At 43.3% G+C, this 22311-nt stretch overlaps 3 protein-coding genes and 1 non-coding gene across 10 annotated transcripts in view; 1 reads left to right on the plus strand and 3 right to left on the minus strand.

The window, feature by feature from the left end:
* Positions 1-375, minus strand: part of TECPR2 (tectonin beta-propeller repeat containing 2) — a 43489-nt gene extending 43114 nt beyond the window's left edge. For 3 of the 4 annotated variants that reach the window (XR_012580680.1, XM_005483239.4, XM_014264478.3), the window contains exon 1: positions 246-375. The gene's annotated coding sequence lies outside the window, so the exon portion shown is untranslated. The remainder of the gene's footprint in view (positions 1-245) is intronic. The other variant, XM_014264479.3, reaches the window with a different exon arrangement.
* CINP (cyclin dependent kinase 2 interacting protein) lies at positions 259-18148 on the plus strand. Of its 3 annotated transcripts, none has more exons than XM_074542333.1 (6): positions 259-411; positions 1629-1797; positions 2977-3103; positions 4627-4756; positions 6205-6482; positions 18008-18148. In XM_074542333.1, exons 1-5 carry the CDS (start codon positions 405-407, stop codon positions 6405-6407), a joined length of 636 nt encoding a protein of 211 aa, XP_074398434.1. In that variant the 5' UTR covers positions 259-404; the 3' UTR covers positions 6408-6482; positions 18008-18148. The 3 variants fall into 3 exon arrangements, with proteins under 3 accessions (XP_074398434.1, XP_074398435.1, XP_074398436.1); XM_074542334.1 differs by lacking the exon at positions 18008-18148 and adding an exon at positions 7800-7938; XM_074542335.1 differs by lacking the exon at positions 18008-18148 and adding an exon at positions 6611-6846.
* On the minus strand, positions 7010-19966 carry ZNF839 (zinc finger protein 839). 2 transcript variants are annotated; one of them, XM_074542328.1, is made up of 8 exons: positions 19294-19966; positions 17501-18403; positions 15524-15775; positions 14714-14806; positions 14205-14357; positions 13089-13229; positions 12306-12438; positions 7010-10613 (listed from the first exon to the last, which is right to left on the minus strand). In XM_074542328.1, exons 1-8 carry the CDS (start codon positions 19825-19827, stop codon positions 9622-9624), a joined length of 3201 nt encoding a protein of 1066 aa, XP_074398429.1. In that variant the 5' UTR covers positions 19828-19966; the 3' UTR covers positions 7010-9621. The 2 variants fall into 2 exon arrangements, with proteins under 2 accessions (XP_074398429.1, XP_074398428.1); XM_074542327.1 differs by having other exon boundaries at positions 17501-18406; positions 19294-19965.
* A 926-nt stretch (positions 19967-20892) lies between these two features.
* On the minus strand, positions 20893-20966 carry TRNAI-AAU (transfer RNA isoleucine (anticodon AAU)). Its single transcript has one exon. It is a non-coding gene; the product is annotated as a tRNA-Ile (tRNA).
* Between the last annotated feature and the right edge of the window lie 1345 nt (positions 20967-22311).

Below are 22311 nucleotides of genomic sequence, written 5' to 3' on the forward strand. Positions count from 1 at the left end.
GCCCCTCCGGGTAACGCAGCCGCCCCGGGTAACGCAGCCCCTCCGGGTAACGCAGCCGCCCCGGGTAACGCAGCCCCTCCGGGTAATGCAGCCGCCGAGCCCCCTCATCGAGCGCTGCCCGGGAGCGCCGCCCGCAACAGGCGCCCGCAGGCGGCAGGCCCCGCTGGCGGCGACCGGGGAGGGGAGCGGGACCGGGCCGGCCCTGAGGGGTCCCCCCGGCTCAGCGGGGACGCGGCTGCACTCACCGCTCCGGGGCGCGGGCTGCGGCTCAGGGAGGGCGGCAGGGAGCGACGGCGCCGGGCCCCGAGGCGGCGGAGCGGCGGCGGCCCCGGTGCCTGCGCCGCTCGGGGGCCGGGCTGGGCGGGGCCGGACGTGAGGAAACTTCCGCGGGCGGCGGGGTCGCCATGGCGGGTGAGTGAGGGGGGAGCCGCAGGGAGCGAACGAACGCGGGAGTAGCAGGGGGCAGCCAGAGGCGGGTTCCCGGAATTTCTCAGCAAACTAACGAGGTTTAAAGGGCCCGTGGTGCTCTGCCCGCCTGCCGGGCTGCTGCTGTCACACCCCGGGGTGCACCGTGTCCAGCACCTCGCTCGTGTGGAATGGGAGGCTCCCTATGTGTTTTACCAGTTCTCTGTATAAATATCTAAAGAGTGGGTGGGTGGGTGTCAAGAGAATTGAGCCGGGCTCTTCTCAGTGGTGCCAGCGAACAGGACAAGAGGTAATGGGCAGAAACTGATGCACAGGAACGATAAACATGAGGGAGAACTTCACTGTGCAGTGACGGAGCCCTGGAACAGATGAGCCAGAGAGGTTGTGGAGTCTCCATCCCTGCAGAACCGTCTGGATGCAATCCTGTGCCGTGTGCTCTGGGATGGCCCTGCTTGAGTAGGGGGATTGGACCAGCTGACCCACTGGGGCCACTCACAACCTGACCCATTCTATGATTTTGTGTGGACTTTTTCGATGTGATGAACTCTTTTCAGGCATCTCTGTGGATAAAAGTTGAAGCCAGCAAACATTCAGGCAGGGCGTTCGGCTTGGCTTTGAGCCCTGCTTTGGCTGCTAGGGCAGGGCCTGAGGTGCAAAGGTGGTGCTGCTTTGTGTGATCATAGGAGGAGCAGGGGGCTCTTACATCTGTCTGCCCTCCAAGGGGACACCATGAAACGAGGGCTTTGTGCCCAGCAGTAAAGCACCCACCACCTTCAGCAGGACTCAGCCTTTCCCCAGACTCTTGGAGCTCCCATGTTGCTGTGAATTAATTCTGACATTCATGGCATGAGCACTGCACACATGCCGTTGCTGCCATGATTTCTCTCTGTCGGGCACTGCATTAGCATCTGACTGTCATTTGATGTCAGAAGACTGCTAGATCTGCCAGCACTACAGAGCCACTGCTGTCTGCTGCAACTGCACAGCTCAGAATGTGCTTCACTTGTTCAATAACGTGGTTTTCTTGCAAAAAGCAAGAGATGAGGAATTAGATTTCATGACCGAAGACAGTTAGTAAATTCCATTTTACTTTAATCAATTTTTACCAGTAAATCAGGAAGTCCTTCACACAAATAGCTGCTGTACACTGATTTGTTTCTGTATGCTTTAAATGGCTTCAATATCTTAATTTTCTCATACAGCAAAAAGTCCTCCTGATAGTACTCCAAGAAGGCCTGTTTTATCTGTCAGTGCAAGAAAAATTAAAGATAATGCAGCAGACTGGCATAATTTAATGATGAAATGGGAGAGACTGAATGATAATGGATTTACTACAGCAAACAAAATAGTCAACATGAGGATCAGTGAGCAGTAAGTATGCTAATGCACACGAATAAAGATAGCATAAAGATTGCTTTTATTGAGAGATTAATGTTCTTTCTTCACTAGAAAGTTCTGTTGGGGGATGGGAAAAGAACATGTCACAGTGGATAAGCTAGCTCTTAGATCAAACTCTGCAGTTGCATTTCTTTGGTTACATAAATTATTTACATTCAAAAAATGTCTCATAGTAATGATATTTGCAAGAAATGGGAAATGTTTATTTTACATAGTCAAATGAAACATATTTTAAATACTTACATAATGTACCAAGTTAAAAATGAGTTCTATAAATCTCAGCCCATGTGAGTTCCCTTATTCTCTTGCATGTTTTACAGTGAGGCATAAAAAGCTCAAGTCAAAATTGGAGAAGATTTTAAGGAAGAATCAATGATTTTTACAGATAAAAAGTTTTAATGGTGGCAACTTAAAACCAACAAGGAATCAACAAAAATACCACACCACAACCACCATTTAAAAAAAAAAAAAAAAAACACAGAAAAACTGAAAAAACCCCACTTTGGTAGAGCTTTTATTTTCATGCTGTAATGAGAAACCTTAACTAACAGGGCTTCTCCAGATCCCTGACAGCTGAGGAGGGTTTGTCTGACAGGGTTCTGACAGGTACAAGCTGAGCAATATTTTGCTGTAATGGTGCCAGATGTTGCTTCTGCTCTTTAGCAGCTCTCTGTCTCTCCAGTCTGAGTTTTCAGCTGGTGTGAGTCTGCCAGACAGGGCAGGTGTCTGCACACTGGCTGCTCTGGGGTCACACATAAATGTCTTGCCTCAGATTTGCACAAAGGGTTTGTGGGGAGGCTCCAGATTGTCCTGTGGAGCAGCTGAAGCCTGGGCATACCTTGTTGGTGATGGGAGAACAACCTCCAGCACAGGGGCAAGGGAAAGAGGGAAAAAGTGTTATCTTCACACCTGCAAATGTTTGTTCAAGCACATGTTTTAAGGTACAGTAGTTCTGTTTTTCTCTGAAGATTATGCTACTAACCCCATTTGCCCACATGGCCAGCTATGCTTTGTGCTATTTTTATGTAGGAATTCTCATGAACAGCCTGTGAGTAAGAGAATTTCTAGGATCAGACCACAAGGATTTTAAATCTGCACTGCTCAAGTAAACCTATGTGTAGTTCTTTATGCTGCCTCATGTTTCTGTTTTAGATTTCAGGACAACAAACTGGAGATAGCATGTGATAACAGTGCCACAGAACCTGAAGAGCCAACCCCAAAATACAATGAAGAGCTGGACAATTGCTGTGCAGAATTACTTGAGACCTTAAAGCAAATGGTAATACTCATTTTTCAGACTTAGTAAATATGAATCAATTCCAAGCATGCTCAAATAACAAGGAAAGGTCCTGAAGTATCTATTGTAGGCAGAAAATTGGGATTTTCATTCATAGTTCTTTGGCTTCCAATCTAAATGACTAAAATCCAGAGTGCACCATGGATTTGGTTGATGGGTAAATTTCAAAGTTGGTTTTACATCTTCTGTCAGCTTATAGTTCTACTCCCCCTTTTATAAAGTGATGTGGAAACAAAGCATACAAAGAATGCATTCCAAAGCTGCACCTGTTTTCTGTTTCTCATCCTGGATATTCCCTCTGTTCAGAACAAAAGAAACAGCAAAGCATAAAGCAGTGCTCTACCTGCCACTAATTCCTTGCAGCTGCCTTTGATCAGACATAATGCAGTCATTTTTTAGCCTTCCTGCCTGCATTTGCTGTGCAGATCTCCATCTCTGGAGAGTGGAGTAAGATAATTATGTAACCCAACATTTTTTCTGGATACCTTGCTAGGAATTAATGTCACCTGTCAGTTTGACAGGAAGCAAACATTTTTTTCTGCCAGATACCATAATTTAAAATTCTTATTAAAAATAACTTTTACAGTCTTTTGCCAAAGTGGAGGCCCATTAAAAGAATGGTAGATCTATTTTTTTTTATAGCCAGGATACAGACCTGCAGTGTTTAGAAAAAGCAGGAAACTGGCTAGATTTCCCTCAGATTTTTTTCTGTGGGGAAAATGTTTGGGGATTTTTTTTTTTTTTCTTCATGTACTCTTGTATTCAGACTACAAATTGATTAAGTTTTTACTCTTCCTGAGGAACAAGAGTCTAAGCAGTCAGTGTTAGATTGGATACTAAACATAGCTACTATGATCTAATTTATTTTTCATTCCTTAGGAGTTTATACAAGCTTACAGGTTCATGGATGTATCTGTGTTTTAGCTGCTTGATGTAAAGATACTGCCTGCAAGCTTCATTTTGGTGTAAATATTCACACCCAAATGCACAAAGTCAGATGGACATGAAGGAAGTGGATGGAATTCCCTATTTCTTGAAGCAAGCTGTTAGATCACCCTAGATATATTGTCAGTAGTAGCTTGAGCTGCTTTTCTCACCTGCTGCTGATCTTTTGAAGTTAAAGTCATCTTGATATGGTAATGTACAAAAAGATCTTGAGAGGGCTTGTGCTGTACTGGTGTGATGTTTTTCCCCACTGCTAAATTGCTATAGGAAAACTAAGGTGGTGAAAAAGTGAGAGGGCTTTAGTATATTTCTACATGTGGGAAACAAAAGAATGTCCAAAACAGAGTCATTATCTGCAGTGTTCAAAATTTCTGTGTATTTCATATTAAGTCTTTATATAGATTCCAGTTTTGATTCCTGTCTGGAGTTAAAAAAATGCAAGTTAGAAATGTCAATATTAAATAGCCTGAATAAATAGTGTGTTTTCAAAAAATGCTTAAGATCATGGTAGCCTAATATTCCTGAGATATTCATTAATGTTCCATGTTCATCATTTTCAGACAAAAATACAGATGAAAATGGAAAAGCTTACTTCAACTACTAAAGCAATCTGTGACTTGGAAACATTCCACCATGGAGCTGGGAATTGCAAGGCTCCCTTCTTTCATACATGGCCCACATCATACTTCTGTAAGTAAAATATTGATTATCTTAGCTAATTACATTGTGTCATCAGTGTCATCCAATTTATGACTGAAAAATAAGCCCTCTTATCTGGATGTCTTGCCTGAGAGGGAGAGAGTGCTGTCTCCTTTACAATTGACTAATCAATAAACACAGGAATGCATCACTTGGTGTAGGGTTACTGCTGATGACTGCCAAGCATTGTCTGCCATGCAACAATCACAGCTTAGAACTAAATTTGTCAGCAGCTGGCAGTGTCCAAGCTGCAACAGCCACATCCTCTGCAGGCAGAGGTGCATTTGCAACTTGCTGGTGTTAAGCTGCAGGCTTAACTACTTGACTTGTTTCTTGACATTGAAATTAAACCCTTGAATGCAAAAGCAAGTTATACCTCAGTTAATTCTCAAACAGCCAAAGAAAAATACCTCTGATCTCAGTGTCAATCAAGACAAGTAAAGAAATATTACACTCTACTGTTAATATTAATTCTTTCAGCATTCACTTGATGGCAAAAGGTACTGCCTCCCAGCTGGTATTACCCCAGTTTTAAAACTGTCTGAATTCAAGAGAAGTCTGATTGCATGCAAACCAACTGCCTTCTTTGTGAAAATCATACTTCTGTGAAGCTCTGCCTCTTAATTCACTACCACAGTTTAGCAGGAATCTTAATGTATCAGTTTCTGCCAGCCTCAAAGAATAAGAATGACAAAGACAACTGCTGTCAAAACACCCATTGTGACTGAATCATTTAGTGATGCTGTCTACTCCATGAAAGACTAAACCCTTCTGAAGGCAGTTATAGTTCAGGCTAAGGTAGAAGCACAAGATCAGTCTCTCTTTAAAAATACTTTGTGTGATTATTTTTTTAGGAATTCAAACAATGAAAGATTACAGATGAATTTTAATCTCCCTACCAGTTTCACTAACATAACTAGTAACAGTTTTTACAATAAATGCTTCAGTTTTGGTCTGTTGGGGGTTTTTTACTGTTGTTTTTCACTATTGGTATTACTTATTGCTGATCATGCATTGCTGAAGTGCTTCAGAGCATGTGAGGGCATCCTTAAGATTAGCTAAAATCAAGAACTACTCTAAATGTGAAGCTTGTTCTATAGGATAGCATTATCAAATTTTAAAATCAAATTTCAGTTATTTGAGGAATAAACGGATTATTTTACAGTGGGTCCTGAGAACCAATACCACTGCTTATTCTATAGTTAAATATGGGCTCATGTCAAAATCAGAAGTGTGTAAAATACATCCCAAAGCTGAGGAAATTGTTTAGCAGTTTATATTCTAATGTAAAAACATCATTAATGCTGTTAAAAAGAAGATAGCTGCATTTGGGGCATAGCTTATGTAAGGTAGGGTTTTTTAATGATCCACGTATTACAAATATAATTTAGCTTTTGAATTGCTGAAATGTTCTGCTTGGGTTTTTCAATCCATTTCAGATGAGGTTTGTCTGAAGCTGTCTGAAATGTACAAGAAGGAGCTACAACTCAAGCAAACAATTGTACAAGACATTGCTCATTCTGCTGACCAGGATCTGATGATGGTGTATTTATCCTCGTGGCTGTACCAGCCTTACATTGACAACAGCAGCATGCTGCTGCTCGAAGCCATGCTGCTGGAAACAGGACACAGGCAGTGCTAGAATTCCAGAGGTTACATGGCTGCCTTCTAGGGCTGCTCATATGAAACTGAACTGGCATGTTGCAAGGCTTACCAAGTAAGTTGATTTTTTGTAAAACTTATTAAAAATATTTTTCTCTATTCATATTCCCTACTTTCTCTCTGCTGATACTCCTTATTCTGTGTGGGACAATCTCATTTTGGTTGTTTTTATCTATTTTAAAGGCAACACAGAGGCTGCAGGTAGGAAGCTAAGTCCTCTATAGTCAGAAAGAGGTAGGCTCTGCTTGGCAATCTGGGGGATTCAATGCATTTAGAATCTACAGCAAAAAATGTTACTTCCTCCCAAGTCTGGACACCCTAAAATACCTACATGGTCCCTTCTGCCACAGAAATTCAGCACTTCTTGAACTTCCATGGTTTTGGGGTTTTTTTTTTGGTTTTTTTGCAAGAATTAACAGGGCAAATGTTTTTGTAATTCATTTATAAGTGGAGGAAAGGAAAGCACAAAAAGAATCCAAAAGGATCCACATAGTTTGGAATGTGATTTTGAAATGCTGCTGCAGACAATAGTACAAATTCTGGTTTGGTTTTGATTCTGGTGTTGTTGGATACTTCACTCTCAAAGAGTGATCCAAGCTTGAACCAGCACCCAGGGAAGGTTTAGTACAACTCAGCATTCTACAGTCATTATATAATAAGGTCTTGTCCCTTTTAATTAATTTTAATTTTTTTTTTTTTTTTTGGTAGGAGATGTTTCATGAAAGCATCTGTGAATAAAACAAAACCTGCTTTAGTCAAGGCTGTATCCCATCTTGTTTGCTCCCTGTCATAGGGCTCAGTGAGTTTTTCCTTGGGTTACTGGTACTGATGTCAAGTGGTTTTGGTGTGAAGGTGTGTCTGTCCCTCTGTACTGATAGGAAAAGCAAGATCACTTACCTCATTAGCCCCAAGCTGAAACCTTGGGGTTAGTAAGGGAAATTCATCAGTTTCCTGCAGTAGCAGGACAGACAGACATGAATTGATAAGTTTTCTTGAAAAGTTGTTCTGTTAACAATGAGGTTGTTTCTGGCAGCTAATAAGAGTTCTATTCTTAACCCACAATTCCAGCATCTAAAAAGAAATTCTGCTGCAGCTCAAGGAGAATAAAGTTAGGAACAGCTTTGTTGGCTTTTGTTATTTTTTCAGTGGAAGTGTTCCACTTAGTTTAACAGCCACCTTAATTCATCTGAGTTGGGCCAGACCTGTGTCACTATGGAAACATCTCAGTACTTCAGAAATATTTTCCAAGGAGAAAAGATTGATTCACATATAGAACTGTTCTTTTAAGATGAGAGTAGGTGTATTATATTTCCCAGCATGTGCAAATTGATAGGGAAGGCAAAATTGAAGCAAGTTTTCATTTTCTCCACAGGTGGAAATTGTGGTTTGCTCTCATTTCTTAAGAGGAAAAAAGCTCTTCAGGAAGGGGTTTTCATATTCACAGACCCTCTTGCTTATTGACTGTTGTTGGGCATTGGAAGATTACTGCAAAATCATTGCAGAGATGTTTTGTCATTCTAGCTCTAAGCAGTTGATTGCTATATTTGTAGCTCTCAAATATAATTATTAGAGTCAGTACAAAAGAGCATCATAAGGAATTGCTCACTGCAATGAAAGACTTTGAAAGACCAGCAGAACTTTGCTTTGTATGTTACCTTCACTTTCAAGGTAGGTTTGTATCCTCTGGCAATTACCACCTCCTAAAAAAAGAGGGGGAAAAACCCAAAACAAACAGTAACTCATTAATAACTCATTAATGTATCTTTCACAACTACTCATAAAAGGCAACATTTTGGATAATCCAGTTCATCTTCTAATTAAGCAACCACAAAAAAACCCCACCAAACAAAAAAGCCTAACCCAACTATGTTTAAAGGGACATAGCAGAGCAGTTTATTTAATCTGTAAATGGTCTTCTGTTTAGATTCAATTGTCATGTTTTTCTTTGTGGTAACAATACCATGAAAAAAAAAATCAGTGTTCATACTCAATTTAAGAAGAATTCTCCTGTCCTTGGCAGATTTGTCTAATTGTCCCAGTAGTTGCATCTATTCAGCAATGAGGTGACAAATACATGTTAAGGATGTTACCACTTTTCAGTAATGTCTGCTCATTTAATACTGTTCTTTTTCACCTGCTAAACTTCTTGAAAGAAAAGACAGTGCCCTGGACAAGATGCTGGTAGGAGGTCTCTACAAAAATATAATCTGATCCAAGGATCATATTGAAAATATGACAGAAATTCAAGTAATTTGCCAAGTTTTCTCCCTGCCTAGAGCAACAGTCCCTTTGTATTATGATTAAACAGTACAAGGTAGCATGGAGTTACTGCAAAGGTTCCAGTGTAGAAGTCATAAAGGATGCATCATCTGAAAGGGGGAAAAAAAAGTGTAATACCACTCTGACAAAAATAGGCCATGACAGACTAAAGCAAAAAAAGAATTTGGTACCTCATTAAGGAAACTTATATCACTACTTATGCATTTTCCCATTTATGTCTATGTAACAGCAATTTTTAAAGGTGTGGCTGAACATTAGACAAGCAACTCAAACACATTTCCAACTGTTCAGTACAAATCAGATCTTTTGAGGCTATTTTTGTCTCAACTCAGTGAGTGCTTATTTCAGTAAGGATCAGCTAGGCTGTCACATTGTTCCCAGAATGCACAAGTTTGTGGATTATACTTAAACCTGCTCGTTTTTCCAGGCAGATTAATGTGCATCAAGTCTAGATGCTAATGAATAGTCAAGATAGCTTTTCAAAAGCACAATAACAGTGTTTTGTAATCTCAGTGGCACAGAAAATGCACATTTTTAATATAGCTTTTATTTTACCCATATACAGCTTGCCAGGACACAGCACATCACTGCTGCACAGCAGTACAACTTACTGCACTTTGAGATGGCTAGAGAGAAAAGGAATTACCTAACAAAAGGGAACAGTGCAAGTTTTAGGGTTGACAAGATTTCCACTTTCCACCCATCCCCAACATATAAAGCAAATAGAACAATGTTAATTCTAGAATTTTTGGTTGCAATGCTGCTAAATTTATATAAACATAAGTTATAAAAAGTACAGGGCATAGAAACAGTTTACAAATAAGTTAAATTTCAATTATCTCAGTATTCACATTAGAAAAATATACATTTTATAATCAGTCTTTTCCAGAAGAAAGCTTATAGGGTTTTCTAATTTATGGCTCCAATTCACTTTGAGAGAGCAAAATATCTTCACTTTGGCCACCTGCTTCCATTGCCAGTAGTGCTTCCACTGTTTCCAAAGGTATCCCTTGGGGTGTGCGGATGTGCATGGTAGTACCATTGGAATCAGTGACAATGACGATGCCTTCTGCCTGAGACAAAACAGCAGTGTCTGGATGAGACAAGATAAGCCCATCTGAAGTCTGAATAAAAATCTGTTCGTGTCCCTGAGACAAAAAATCATGGCTCTCATCAGAAATCTCAAAAGCTACAGTTTCATCTACAGTAACTGTATTTGCCAGCTCGTGTGCTTCCTCTGTCCCACAAGAATATTCACTGTGGTGTTTGAAAGCGTTTTCCTGGTTCCCTTGAGCAGACAGGGAGGCTCCCTGGCCAGGGTTCTGCTGTGACTCAGCCTGAGCACTCTGGGGGTAGTTTATTGGCACAACATTTGTTGAAAACACCTTCTCAAGTTCCTGTATCTCATCAGTCACATCAGCATTACGGAGCTGCTCAGAACGTTCTTTAATTGCAAAATTCGGGTTTTCTTCTTGCAGCTGATGGTATTTTGGAGTGTGACCATTTTCTGCACTCGTTGTTAGGCCAGTGCTCTGCCTGGCCCCTGGCTGCTCCATCAGGGAGCTGTGGAGCTCAGGAGCTGCCGCTGCCCCTGCCCTGCTCCCGCTCCCAAAGCGCGCCTGGAGCGGCCCGGCCGAGCCTCCTGCTCCCACAGGCAGCGCCGCCCCGGGGTGCAGCAGGGATCCTTCACCTGCCAGGCCTGCTCCCTGCAGCCCTGCAGCCTGGGGATACTCCATCCTCATTCCCACACTCTGGGAGAAGGTACCTGAATTTGCACCATCGATTCCAGCTCCTGAATCAGCAAGTGAGTTATGTTCCTCTGCTGTCTGTAACGTACTGCCAGTTGTACAGCAGGTGATATGCCTGTCTTCTGAAAGCAGGATTTCTCCATTTAATGGATTAAAACCTGAAAAGGGGGAAGAAGTATTATTTTGTTGGGCAATCTAATATTGCATGCCAAAAAACCTATATTTCAGCAATAGTTTTGGAGGAAAAGCTAGATGACTTCCCTGCTTTGCTTCCCCCAAATTAGCAAACCTGAAGCACCTTACAGGAGTTTCACAGAACTTCTCAATGAGAAATTCATTATAAATTATAAATATACAAATATAAAATCATAAATATATTAAAATTATAAATATAAAAATAATATTTAAATTTCCTTATTTTTGAATAGTGATAGTTTATCAAGTATTTCTATATTAAGAGACCTTAGAGGCAGCATTTTCCTGTTCATCCTGAAAACAACCTGAGCTCAAAGGCAAACTCAATTTTGTTCCATCTGTCATGCAGCCAGTAATATTAAAAGATAAAGACTTTACCAGGCACAAACTTGTCAGCTGCTCACCCTCATCACTTTTAGTAAGTTGGTGGAAGCATTTAAACTTGTTTAAATTTCTATTCCTAACCAAGCTCATCCTGGACTCAGACATGTCATCAGGTTTCTACATTGTGGTTGTTTGACAATTAGCTGTGCTAAAAGCCCCAGCAGCACTTTTGTCCTGTGCCAGAAAAGGTAAAAACCACAAGAAATGCAGTGTTCTACCAGTTACTTGACCTGGACCTGACCAGGATCCCAAGCCCTGAAAGTAGCTGGACAATAACTACTAAGCTGCAGTAGTATGAGCTGTCAGACTTTATTATTAAAGCTCAAAATGAACAAGTAAGTTGGTTTGGTTTTGGATTCTTTTTGTTATGAAAGATACCACTGCACAAAGAAGGAGACGTAACACTGCAGAGAGGACTATTTTTAACATTTTGCACTGTAGACTAGCAAACACCCTACTAGCAGGTGCAAGCAAAATGTAATTTTAAAAACTCCTAGTCCAGAAGAAAATCATAGTGCAGCAAGAAGTAGGCATGGTCATGCAGAGAGCCTTTCAGAGAAAGAAAATCTAATGGAGGGAAACAAAAATAACCATTGACTGAAAGGCATACAAAGGGCAAAAGCAAAGGCACTTAGAGCAACACCAAAACAAAGTATTTACAAAGTGGATGGTACTGATAGACATATCTTACTAGAGATTTACCTCCCTTTCACTGTTACCCTGCTCATCTGAAGGGCAGCAGGATGCAACATAAGAAGGAATATACAGAAAGGCAACCACCTGAAGACTGTGGTGCCAAATGGTGCCTCAGTTCCAATACAAGATGTATTCCAGTGATTGATACAGGACAGCCTATACCTGCTCTCCCTTTCCCCAAAGTTCCACAAAGCTCTGGTAATTCTGCTGTTGTAGCTGGCAGGGGCCAAGAGGAAGGATGTGCACTGTGCTTCTTCTTCCTCTGCTCTCCCACAGCTGACACAAAGGCTGTGCACTCAGAGGGACAGGACAGACAGGGAGCACACAGCAGAGGACACCACTATGCTCATAAATAATATCAATAATTGATTATCATGCATCCAGCACTGAGCTACTGCTGTCTGCATCCTCTGTAACTTTTCCCTCCTCATGAGGCCTTTCCAGTTAAACAGCTGCTTTTGAAGGACCTGGGAAGCAAGTTAAGAGATGAAACTGGAAGACAAAAACCACAGTAGCTTGAAGAACAAAGATTTGTTCAGCTCCTCCATGAACAGAACTGGAAAATCTGAAGTTACCATCTTTTCCAAACAGTGTACACAAATTCCCTTCTTTCACTTCATCTTGAGTGGCATAAGCATTGTTCACATTTTCTGTTACATCTTCTATCTTGGTCCTTTTGGCTGCTGGCAGCAGTTCTTCCCCTGAGCTCTGTCAATACAAGAGATGATTAACTGCAGCCTGTAACAGCTGAAAAAAAAAAAAATACTGGAAAAGATAACTGTGGGAACATCATGGCAGTGAACTGATGATCCTTGAAAACAGGATTTACACTAAGAGTCTTCCTAAGAGGTAAGGATTTAAACATGGCCCTCACACTTCACCAAAACTCCAAGGGGACAAAACACAGCTCTCTGCTACAGCTATAAACAGACTGAAGCTCATCAACTGACTTGTCAAAAAAAAAAAAAATAACCTGTTTTCATGCCCCTCTCTCCAATTAGCACAGCAATAAGCAGTGTCTGAACCTGCTGTAGGTTAGGCCATGTCCTCTAACACAGGCTGGAATCTGTGGAGCCCCCAGTTACCAGCACCTCAATTAAGTTCTTTTGTCCTCGTATCAAAGACCTGTGAGTCTGATACTCTGTCCTGAATGCTACCAAGTGTCTTCCCAAAGCCCATACCTACTGTGCTACTTCATATGCCCTGCCATGATACCACAGCAAAGACTACTTTCACAAAAGCCTTACTTTAACATGACTCAGATAATATAGCATGATTTTCTAAGGAATAATTATGTATTTTTGAAAGTTTTAATTGGTCTTAGATTCACTGTTAATTTTCACAAAGCTGTTCCATACCTCAGCTGACCGTTTTTGTCCCAGTACATCCACAGGCACTTGCTCACTGACAATTTTAATTACACATTGTGAATAAGGGTCTGCACCTTGCATCTTCTGTTCTCCAGTGAGTATTTCTGTGATTCCTAGAGATTCAGCAACCTTCAGAAACAGATTTAAGGAAAAAAAGTAAAAGTTAGCCTCTCAGATCTGAATACATACATGCTGAAATACAGATTAGTTTTCTTAAAACTGAACTAGAGCTACATCATGTCTAGCCTGACAATCACCTCAGCTCCATGCAAGTATTTAGACTCCAGTGTTTTCTACCAGCCTTCACACTGACACATGAACATGACCTTCATCTGAAGGTGATTGTTAACAGGCAAACTTGAAAGAATTATGGTTATATATAGAATCCAGAGACAGTTACTCAAAGAGGTGTTTAATAAGGATTATTGAGGCTCTCCACCATATAAAAAACATTAAAGTGTTCTGTTTAGAGTATCTCTGCTTAGTTAAGGATTTTCCCCCCTCCTCACATTCCATTCTTGTGCTTCATCCTCACACAGATGTGCTACCATCCAGCTTCTCAAGGCCAGGTTGTTTGGTTTGGTCTTCTTCTTTTTTAAGAGCATCATTCTATTTTAAGAATGCACATGAACACAGAAGAGAAGCAAGAAAGAGGTTTCATCTGTCTTTCCAGACACAGCTCCATAAACAGTGAATCTGGAGTCAATAATAATAGTTTGCAATTTTATTAATGTAGTCACTACTTTTCATGTTTGTTAATGTGACTGTGAACTGCATAGATGCATTCAGTTTGCCCTCATTTTGCAATGAAATTACCTCTTGAAATCAAGGTCACTAATTTTAAATACAGAACCCCCCCTTCCTGATCAAACATCCACTGACATAAACTAGAATTGAAGTTTTATTATGGATTTCTTTTTCTTCTTGCTAAGTTGTTGGACTTCTCACAATAATGCCTATTTTTGCTAATTAAAAATCTTGTTGTTTTCAAATAAATTTACCTGCACAAGAAAATTAATTATCACAGAAAATTAAAAATGCAAGGCATCTCACATAAAACAAGCAAACAAACCAACCAATCATAGTTCCAGAGTGCTTTATTACCTTAGCATCTTTTATTTCAACAGGCTGTTGGCAATTCACAGAATCAGAATTACTGAGGTGATCATAAGCCATTTTCTTTACCATGTTATGCAAATCTTCAAACTCCCTGTACACATCTGGAAAGTAAGCTTTGGCTGGATGTCCTTTTTCCACCTGGGAATAAGAGAGGAATAAAAAAGGGCTTGTTTCTCCCTCCCCTATGCTTTAAAAAAAAGATTAAATTAAGATCTGTCAATTTTGTTGTGTTCAACATTTTAAAATAGAAACGTTTAAGTCAAAAGACTCTGGAATTTTCAAAATGCCACTGAACCAGGCTGCAAAAAGCAAGGCTTTGAGTTGAGACCTACCACAGTTTTGCCTGTGTAAGACTGATGTGTGGAACATCTACATGCTGCACAATATTAATTTAGGAAATTCAATTAAATTATGTCTGTCTGTAAAGGAATCTTTTTACGTGTACTAATGGACATATCCCTAAAATAATTTAATATTTTTACATAAAAACTCACCTTCATCAAGAGGAATTCATACACTGTAACAAGCTTTGTAAGACGTGGGAGAGCCAGCTCCATTAAATCTTCATTATCACATTGTTGTATTAGCTGTCAAAAGCCAGAATGAGATTATTAGGAAAAAGCAGCCCACACATGATGCACCCCATTTTCAGAACATAAAATATCACTACTTTTTTTTTTGAAAGATATGCTGTATGTTTAGGCAGCTTTAAGAATAGATGTAAACTAACTCCAAAAAGGGGTAAGTTACAAAACCTCAGAATAGGTTTTACTACTCATGTACGAACAAAACTCAGTCCCACAAATGTTTCCAATTCATAGAAAGAACAGCAGCCTCAGTAGCTTTAGTGGCCATAAAGGATCTGTAACACACAGAAACCAAAGAACAAGTTGTGTTACTTGGATTTTAACCCCCATTCTATCCTCCCCCAAGACCTCTGTGGGTTTGATGTTTTTGGGTTCTTTTCATTATTATTTCTTTTACTGTGTTGGAGGAGATACTAGTAGTAGCTAGTATCCAGAAAAAGGGTAGCAAGAATTTATCTACATGTCAGAAGGCCCTTTCCAAACCCAGTTCCCATTTTCCTTTTTCCAGTTTTCCGCTGGAAGTATTTTTTTCTTAAAAGACAATGTTTTCTTCTTAGAAGCCATCTGAGGCTTTCATCTTGTCCATACATGAGGATGTAAAAAAAAAAAAAAATTTTTTTAATTATTCATCGAAAATAAATTATAAAAAAAAAAAGGGTGGGGGAAATCGGGGTGGGGTAAAAACACTTGCAAAGTAATTGCAGAAGAGAGCCATACCTCTTTTAACCTAGCTTTTCTTCTGAATACATTGTGTTCTGCTGACACACTACTAAGTGACTTGGAAGGGGACTGACCAGGTCTGCTAAGCCTTCCAGAGCACCTGGACCTTCCACCCAGCCTGGGCCGACCACGTCGCTTTGGTCGTCGGGGTCTTCCAGGTCCTTGTGGGGTCACAGGTCCCCGGCGTCCTGAACTGCTTTCATTTGGTTGTTCTGCCAGCAAGTGGCTGCTTTCCTCACACTCTGAAGCCTTAATTAAAAGGAAAAGTCTTTATTCACCATTTTAAACAGTTTTGAGGAAGACAGTTTTAAAATTAAGTTTGCATCCATGCAAATAATAAATAGCATATTTTAAAAAATGCATAGCTGGATACAAGCATAACTTGCAAAGAAAGTTGTGGAATAAATCCAACACATGGCTACTTCTGCATCACATGTATGCCATTATATGCAAAGTTAGCATTTTTGAACTACAAGAAGTCATACAAAATAAAAAGATTAAATAAACATAATGAAAGAGGTGGTTTAAGTGGGTTAAATACATTTAATATTTTAGAAGTAAAATATATCCTCTTTAAATAAAGAGGTTGTAGAAATAAAATTTAATTGGCAGTAAAACATAGTCAAAGAATAATTTGGGTTTCATTGTAACTATGTCAAAGCATGAAGACTATAAGAAAGACAAAAACTGACACCATGAAGAGTGACAAGCCCAGTAATTCCAAATGTACTGCCCAGTTACACATTTCAAAATCCTGTCTTCCCTAGGAACACAGCTAGGAAGCAGCTTCTGTTATAAGATCATACAGAAAGTCAAAGTGCCTTTTATATGTTTAACTTATGATCCTCATTTCAGTGTAAAACTCTTTAACTGTTCAAAGCAGTGACTTCTTACTTAAGCATCTTCCCCTTCCAAGATAGAACTTCTAAGAATGTTCCAGCATCTTTCAAGAAATTAGTTTATAATAGTACTGAGTTACATCAGGCTTCTTTGCATAATCTGTACATTTGCATCCCAGCGTTCAGTAACTCCCTACTATTCTACTGATTAGGAAAGCTCTATAAATGGCAAATTTATGTCAGTTCTATCCAGGGATTAAATTACTAAATTAGTTCTAAATTTGACACAGGATTAGGGGTTGAGCATGGGGATCTTGATTGGCTTCCTGTCTGTATCAAACTACAATAATTCAGAGAGCAGACTTCAGTAGTCTGCAATTTTCTTTTTCCAGAGATGATAACTGAATGCAGAGGATGAGGGAAGGTTTGTTTGCTGTAAATTTTCACTTTCCTGAGAACAACTTCACTATTACAAAGACAAGTAATAAGCATGACACCACTACATCTAAACAAGTACTTTATCCTAACCAGCAACTGCATCAGCTGCAAAATGTTGAGAGTGATTTCAATATTAAAAGAGAAACTTTTCTTTGAAGTGACCAGCCTAGAAAATCACAGGAAAAAATTTGCAGCTGAGGCAGCTTCTACCCTAGAGGGTGGAATTTCACCAGTGTTTGTGTGCAGTGTTTCAAAGCCTCACTTTCAAAACCTGCTCTAGGAAAAGCTGCAGTTCACTGTTGTGTTCCAAATAAGAGATTTTTCTGTGATGACATTATTTCAGCAACAGAAAATGAGAGCAGATGATGTGTTGCTGTCATGCTAAAGGCTGTAACTGAACAACAGTGTTCTTATCCAAATGCAGAGAAGAATGTCATTTATGGAGACAAGGTGAAAACCATATGTCAGAAACACAGTAAGAAATGAACACTCAGTGAACATTTAGTTGTATGTGTCTGTGCAAGAGTGCTATTGCTGCAGCACTGCAAGAGACAATTTGATTTTTAAAGGACTTCAATGGGAAATTTGCCTAATGTAGTCTATCAGTGGATATTTCTGAGCAGTACAAGACTGTGCAGCTACAGAACTGCCATTCTACTTTCCACAGAATTGACAGATTTTTTAAGTAACACTTTACCTGTTCTCCAGCCTTTGAATCAACAGTTTCTTCCAGACTGGTAGCTAGTGCTTTTTCATGACTTAAAGTGACAGCAATTGAATCCAAATGTGCTGGACTCATCATTTCCTCTTCCACAAATATACTTCCATTAGGCTTATCTAGAGGTATTTTCTGAGGTGAAGGCTCCAGCTGCCCATGGTCTGGGTTAAGTTTATAATGTCTTGCTAATCCTCCTTTTCCTATGTAAGATTTTTCACAAGTCTGACATTTAAATGTCTTGGGTTTCAGATTATAATTTGAAGAACTGAATAATGCATCCTTTCCCTTCACCTTTCCTTCTTCATCATCTTCTATACTCAGCTCAGAGTAGTCATCAGAATCGGACTGATGACCATCAGCCAAATCCTCCATTTTAATGAATTTATAATCTTTAGCTTTGTATTTGGGGGGGCGTGAAATCCGTCCAGAACGAGTTTTCACCTTCAAGGATTTCTTTAACTTGTCATCCTTTTGCTTTTTTTCAAGGCTTGGTGTACTTGCTGAACTGGCTGCAGCCATGGTAGGTTTTGGAGACCTTGAAGCTGATGCTGTGGCACAAGAAGCCCTCTGTCCATTCACCATCTTGGATGGGGGAATCTTGTCCCCAGACACTGCCCCGTGAGATGGGAAAGGCCTCTGCATAAGCAGCTGAACTGGAGACTCAGAAGAACTATGCAGGAGTAGCTGCTGCTGCTCAGTTCCTGAAACAGGCTGTATCCTAATTATCTGGGGATTAATAATGCCAGCTCCTGGTATGCTGGATTTCCTACCAACTGGCTGACTCAGCGTTATAGTTTTGGACTGGATTGGTGCCAATGATGTCATTGGCCCTTCAGTTTCCTTCATCTGTCCTGGCTGAACTTGGACACAAATGGCTTCCAGCTGCTTTTGTGGAAAAAAGGAAGAGTTGCAATTACACAAATACAGTATTAATAAATAAGTACAATACTTATTGAGATAATACACACATTCCCTTAAAGCAAAGCATGAAGAAACCGCTGCACATCATTAACTTCCCATCTTAATGCATCAAAGCAGATTCCCTTCCTTCAAGCTGTGGGTTTTCCTGCACATTTTCTGCTGTGACTGCAGTTCAACTAAAGCATGTAAAGTTTGCTCTGAGGCCATGTCACAGCTTTGTTTCCTGCTAGCAGGGCTGTCTGGAGTAGCAGAGTCAATGCCATCACTAAGGCACGTTCATAACCTTCAGCAAACCCCACACGGGAAAACTACAGTCTGCTACATGACACAGGCCAAATACCCAGTCCAGCACATCCTATAATGTGCGTTCAGTTCACAAAAAACTTAGTGGAGATGATTCACAGAATCAGATGCTACTGTTTATCTCCCTCACAGTTTCCCTGCCTCATCCAAATTTCTGCTTCAGTTCAATCACTTCACAACCTACACCCCAAAGGTGGGTTGGAAGCCCAGGGACCTGCAAGAGGCATGCAGTAACTTCCTGTGCATCACCACTTAACCACTACCCAACAGTTCTTCTGAGCTGTTCTTGGCTGCACGTGTTGTCAGACTGAAATACTGACCACAGCAGCTATTAGCTACATTCAAACACGAATTTTCCTAAACCACATTGAAAGCTGTGCCTTTCAGCTGCGGGAGCGGAGTCTACACCCGAGGGCAGGTGTGACTGACGAGAACGACAAAAAAAAAAAAAAAAAAAGAAATTATTAGAAAGGATTAAACCCGCGGGAGCCGTGGCTTTCATCACCCACGGAGCGCCGCAGCCTCCCTCCCCCCAGCCCCAGGGTTACCTTGTGCGGGAGGAGGCGGGCGGCGGCCGCGGCCCTGCCCTGCTGCAGGGCGACCTGCTGGGCCACGCTCTGCAGCTGCCGGGCGGCGTTCTGCATGATGCCGCCCGCGGGGCAGGGCTGCGGCGGGGGCGCCGCCGGCTTCAGCTGCTCCTGGGCCTTGCTCACTTGCTCGATGACCCGCCGGAGCTCCGCGGGGGCCAGCGGCGCGGCGGCGGGACGGGCCGGCGGGGTTGGCCCCGGGCTCTCCAGCAGCCGCCGCTGCTCGCCGGCGCTCAGCCCCGCGCCCTCTGCCGCGCTCCCGTCCGCCCGCAGGTACAGCACGGTGCCGCTCGCCGCCGCCCCCACGCCGGCTTCCAGGGCGGCCAAGCTCTGCACCAGCTCCTCCGTCACCGCCAGCAGCTCCGCGCCGCTGCCGCCGCCCTCCTCTCGCCCCGCCGCCCCGCCGGGGGGTGCCCCGCGGGTCCCGGGGGGCTCGTCCTCAGCGGGCGGAGGGGGCGGCAGTGCCCCGGCGCCCCCCGCCCCGGGAGCCGCCATCTTGGCAGGCGCGGGCGGGCGGGCGCCGCATCGGCGGCTGCCCCCGGCGGTGTCGGCAGCGCGGGCGATGCGCGGGGCACCGGCGGCGGGGCCAATGGCGCCCCCGGCAGCGCCCGCCGCGCCCCCCGGGGCGGGGCCGCCCGGCGCCGACGGCGGCTCGCGCGGGCTAAACCGGCGGAGGTGCGCCCGCAGCTCCTGGCCCCGGTGGGGCTGGACGCGGGACCCGCGGGCGGAGTTACCGTGAGTTGGGTTTGCCCGCGGTTCACGCTGAGTCTGTACCGAGTCTCAGTACAAGAGGGACATGGAGCTCCTGGAGCGGGTACAGTGGAGGGCAGTGGGAGATAGCTGAGGGACCGGAGCGTCTGTGCCTCTGTCTCACGAGGAAAGGATGAGGGGGTCGCGCCTTTCCAGTCTCGAGCAGAGACGGCTCAGAGGTCACCTTGTGTCTGTGAACAAGTATCTAAAGGGCCTTGTGCCAAAAGAATGGATCCACGCTCTTCTCGGAGGTACCGACTTCTGGGATACGAGACAACTGATGCACAGAAAGTTCCACCTGAACATGCGGAAGAACTGAACTGTGCGGGTTTCCGAGCACTGGAACAGGTTGCTCAGGGATTGTGGAGTCTCCCTCAACTGGAGATATCCCAGAACGATCTGGACGCAATCCTGTGCCATGTGCTCTAGGGCAAGTCTGCTTTAGCAGTGACGTTTGGACGAGTTGCGGTCTCCTCCTAAGTGACCCATTCCGTGAATGTGTGCTCCGTTTCGGGGGGCGGAGCGGGTGCCACGCGGGAAAGACAGCCCACACGGCAGAAAAGAGCCCGAAGGGTCACCCGAGCCCGCTGTAGCCAACCCAGAATTCTGCCGGGGCCGGCCGGGCTCCATCAGCCGCAGGCGCGCAATGAAGCTCGGCCCGTGCCCTGGGCGCTCGACCCCGCACAGAGAGACAGACAGACACACACACCCCCCCAGTTCCCGGCCGTGCCCTTGTGCAAAGATCACGCCGCGTCTCAGCACAACCGTGTGAGGAGGGTGGGAATCGCAGAAAGAAAAAGGGAATCCCTGTGGCCCGTACGGGGATCGAACCCGCGACCTTGGCGTTATTAGCACCACGCTCTAACCAACTGAGCTAACCGGCCACTTGTGAACAGGGCAGCCGCCGGGACTAATAAAGACAATCCTATGCCAATGTTCCACCTTTCACTAGGAGCGGTGAAGGCGACGGACTGGGCGAGGAATCTCCCCGTCCCCAAGAGCAGCGGACCTGGGCCTGCGCATGTGGAAACACACGCTTATCTCCTCAGCAACATCAAAAGCAAAAACTTTTCCCTGCCTATGGAGAGATGCAGCGCCTGGTATGGAACAACCGTAACGAGGAATCGGGAACAACTTCGCCTCTAAGTCAATAGGCTAATACTTCTTCAAGTTTACTAAGATATGATTACAGTTTCTTTTAATTAAAATATTTGAACATTCTTAAAAAGCATCTACTATTCTGTTCAACACGCTACAAGGATTTTGTTTTGCATGGATAAAAAATTCACCGTTTCCTGGTGTTTTGATTTTTACTACATATGCTGTACAGAAAAGAACTTTTCTGCCCACCCTTGAAGCCTACGTTAGAGCACAGGATGCCTGTTTAGCAAGAGGCAAACACCGGGAGGCGGGGACAGGGAGGGGATGACACAGCTCTCCAAAATGCGGGGTTTTGGAGACAGCTCGGTGGGAACACAGCCCCTGCTCTCTCCCCGGGCTCTTCTCCGTGCCCGGCTGGCGGTACGGCGGCTCTCCCCATCCCGCAGTGGCGCGCAGGATCCGCCAGGGATCAGGCCATCACCGGGGATGAATCTGAGCCCGCCGGGGCGCTGCTCCGGCCGCGGGAGGCTCGGCAGCAGACAGGGCCCGCCGCTGGATTTATGGAGCACGTCTCTTGTCCCAAGGGCTCCCCTCCCTAACCCCTCACCCCCGGGCGGCTCAGCCCCGCCATCCCCGGGGAGTCGGGACGCCAATTGACACCTCGAGGCGAGGTATTTCGGGTTTTATTCTAGTTTGCGCAAAGCAGAGAGCTGACTGGTACCACACAAAAGTCTAGCCCAGTGATCATCAAAACTTTACACTTGCTATATACCTTTTAACAAACAAAGGCATCAGCCTTCCTCGGTTACCAACTATGTAAGTTTTCTATTAATTAGTATTCAAACAACTATTTGGTAGTAACATCTCGCTTCTCCTGCTAATTAGTCCACAGGCGCAGTTCTTTTTTCCGGTTGAGTTTGGAGTCCCTTCTGGGTAGGTGGCCAGTGGGTTGCGATCTCACACTGCCGAAATTACGTTTCTCCCAGTTACTGCTCCATTCTCCTGACTACAGTCCTGATGGCTCTCGTCCACACAGCCCATTCACCTTGGGATTTTCTTTCCTTTTCCTAAAAAAAAAAAAAATATTACCCGAGGGTGCAACATGCACAATTCTGCCGCACCTGGGCG

This window comes from Zonotrichia albicollis, chromosome 6 (assembly GCF_047830755.1).
Source record: "Zonotrichia albicollis isolate bZonAlb1 chromosome 6, bZonAlb1.hap1, whole genome shotgun sequence".
NCBI classification, from domain to species: Eukaryota; Metazoa; Chordata; class Aves; order Passeriformes; family Passerellidae; genus Zonotrichia; species Zonotrichia albicollis.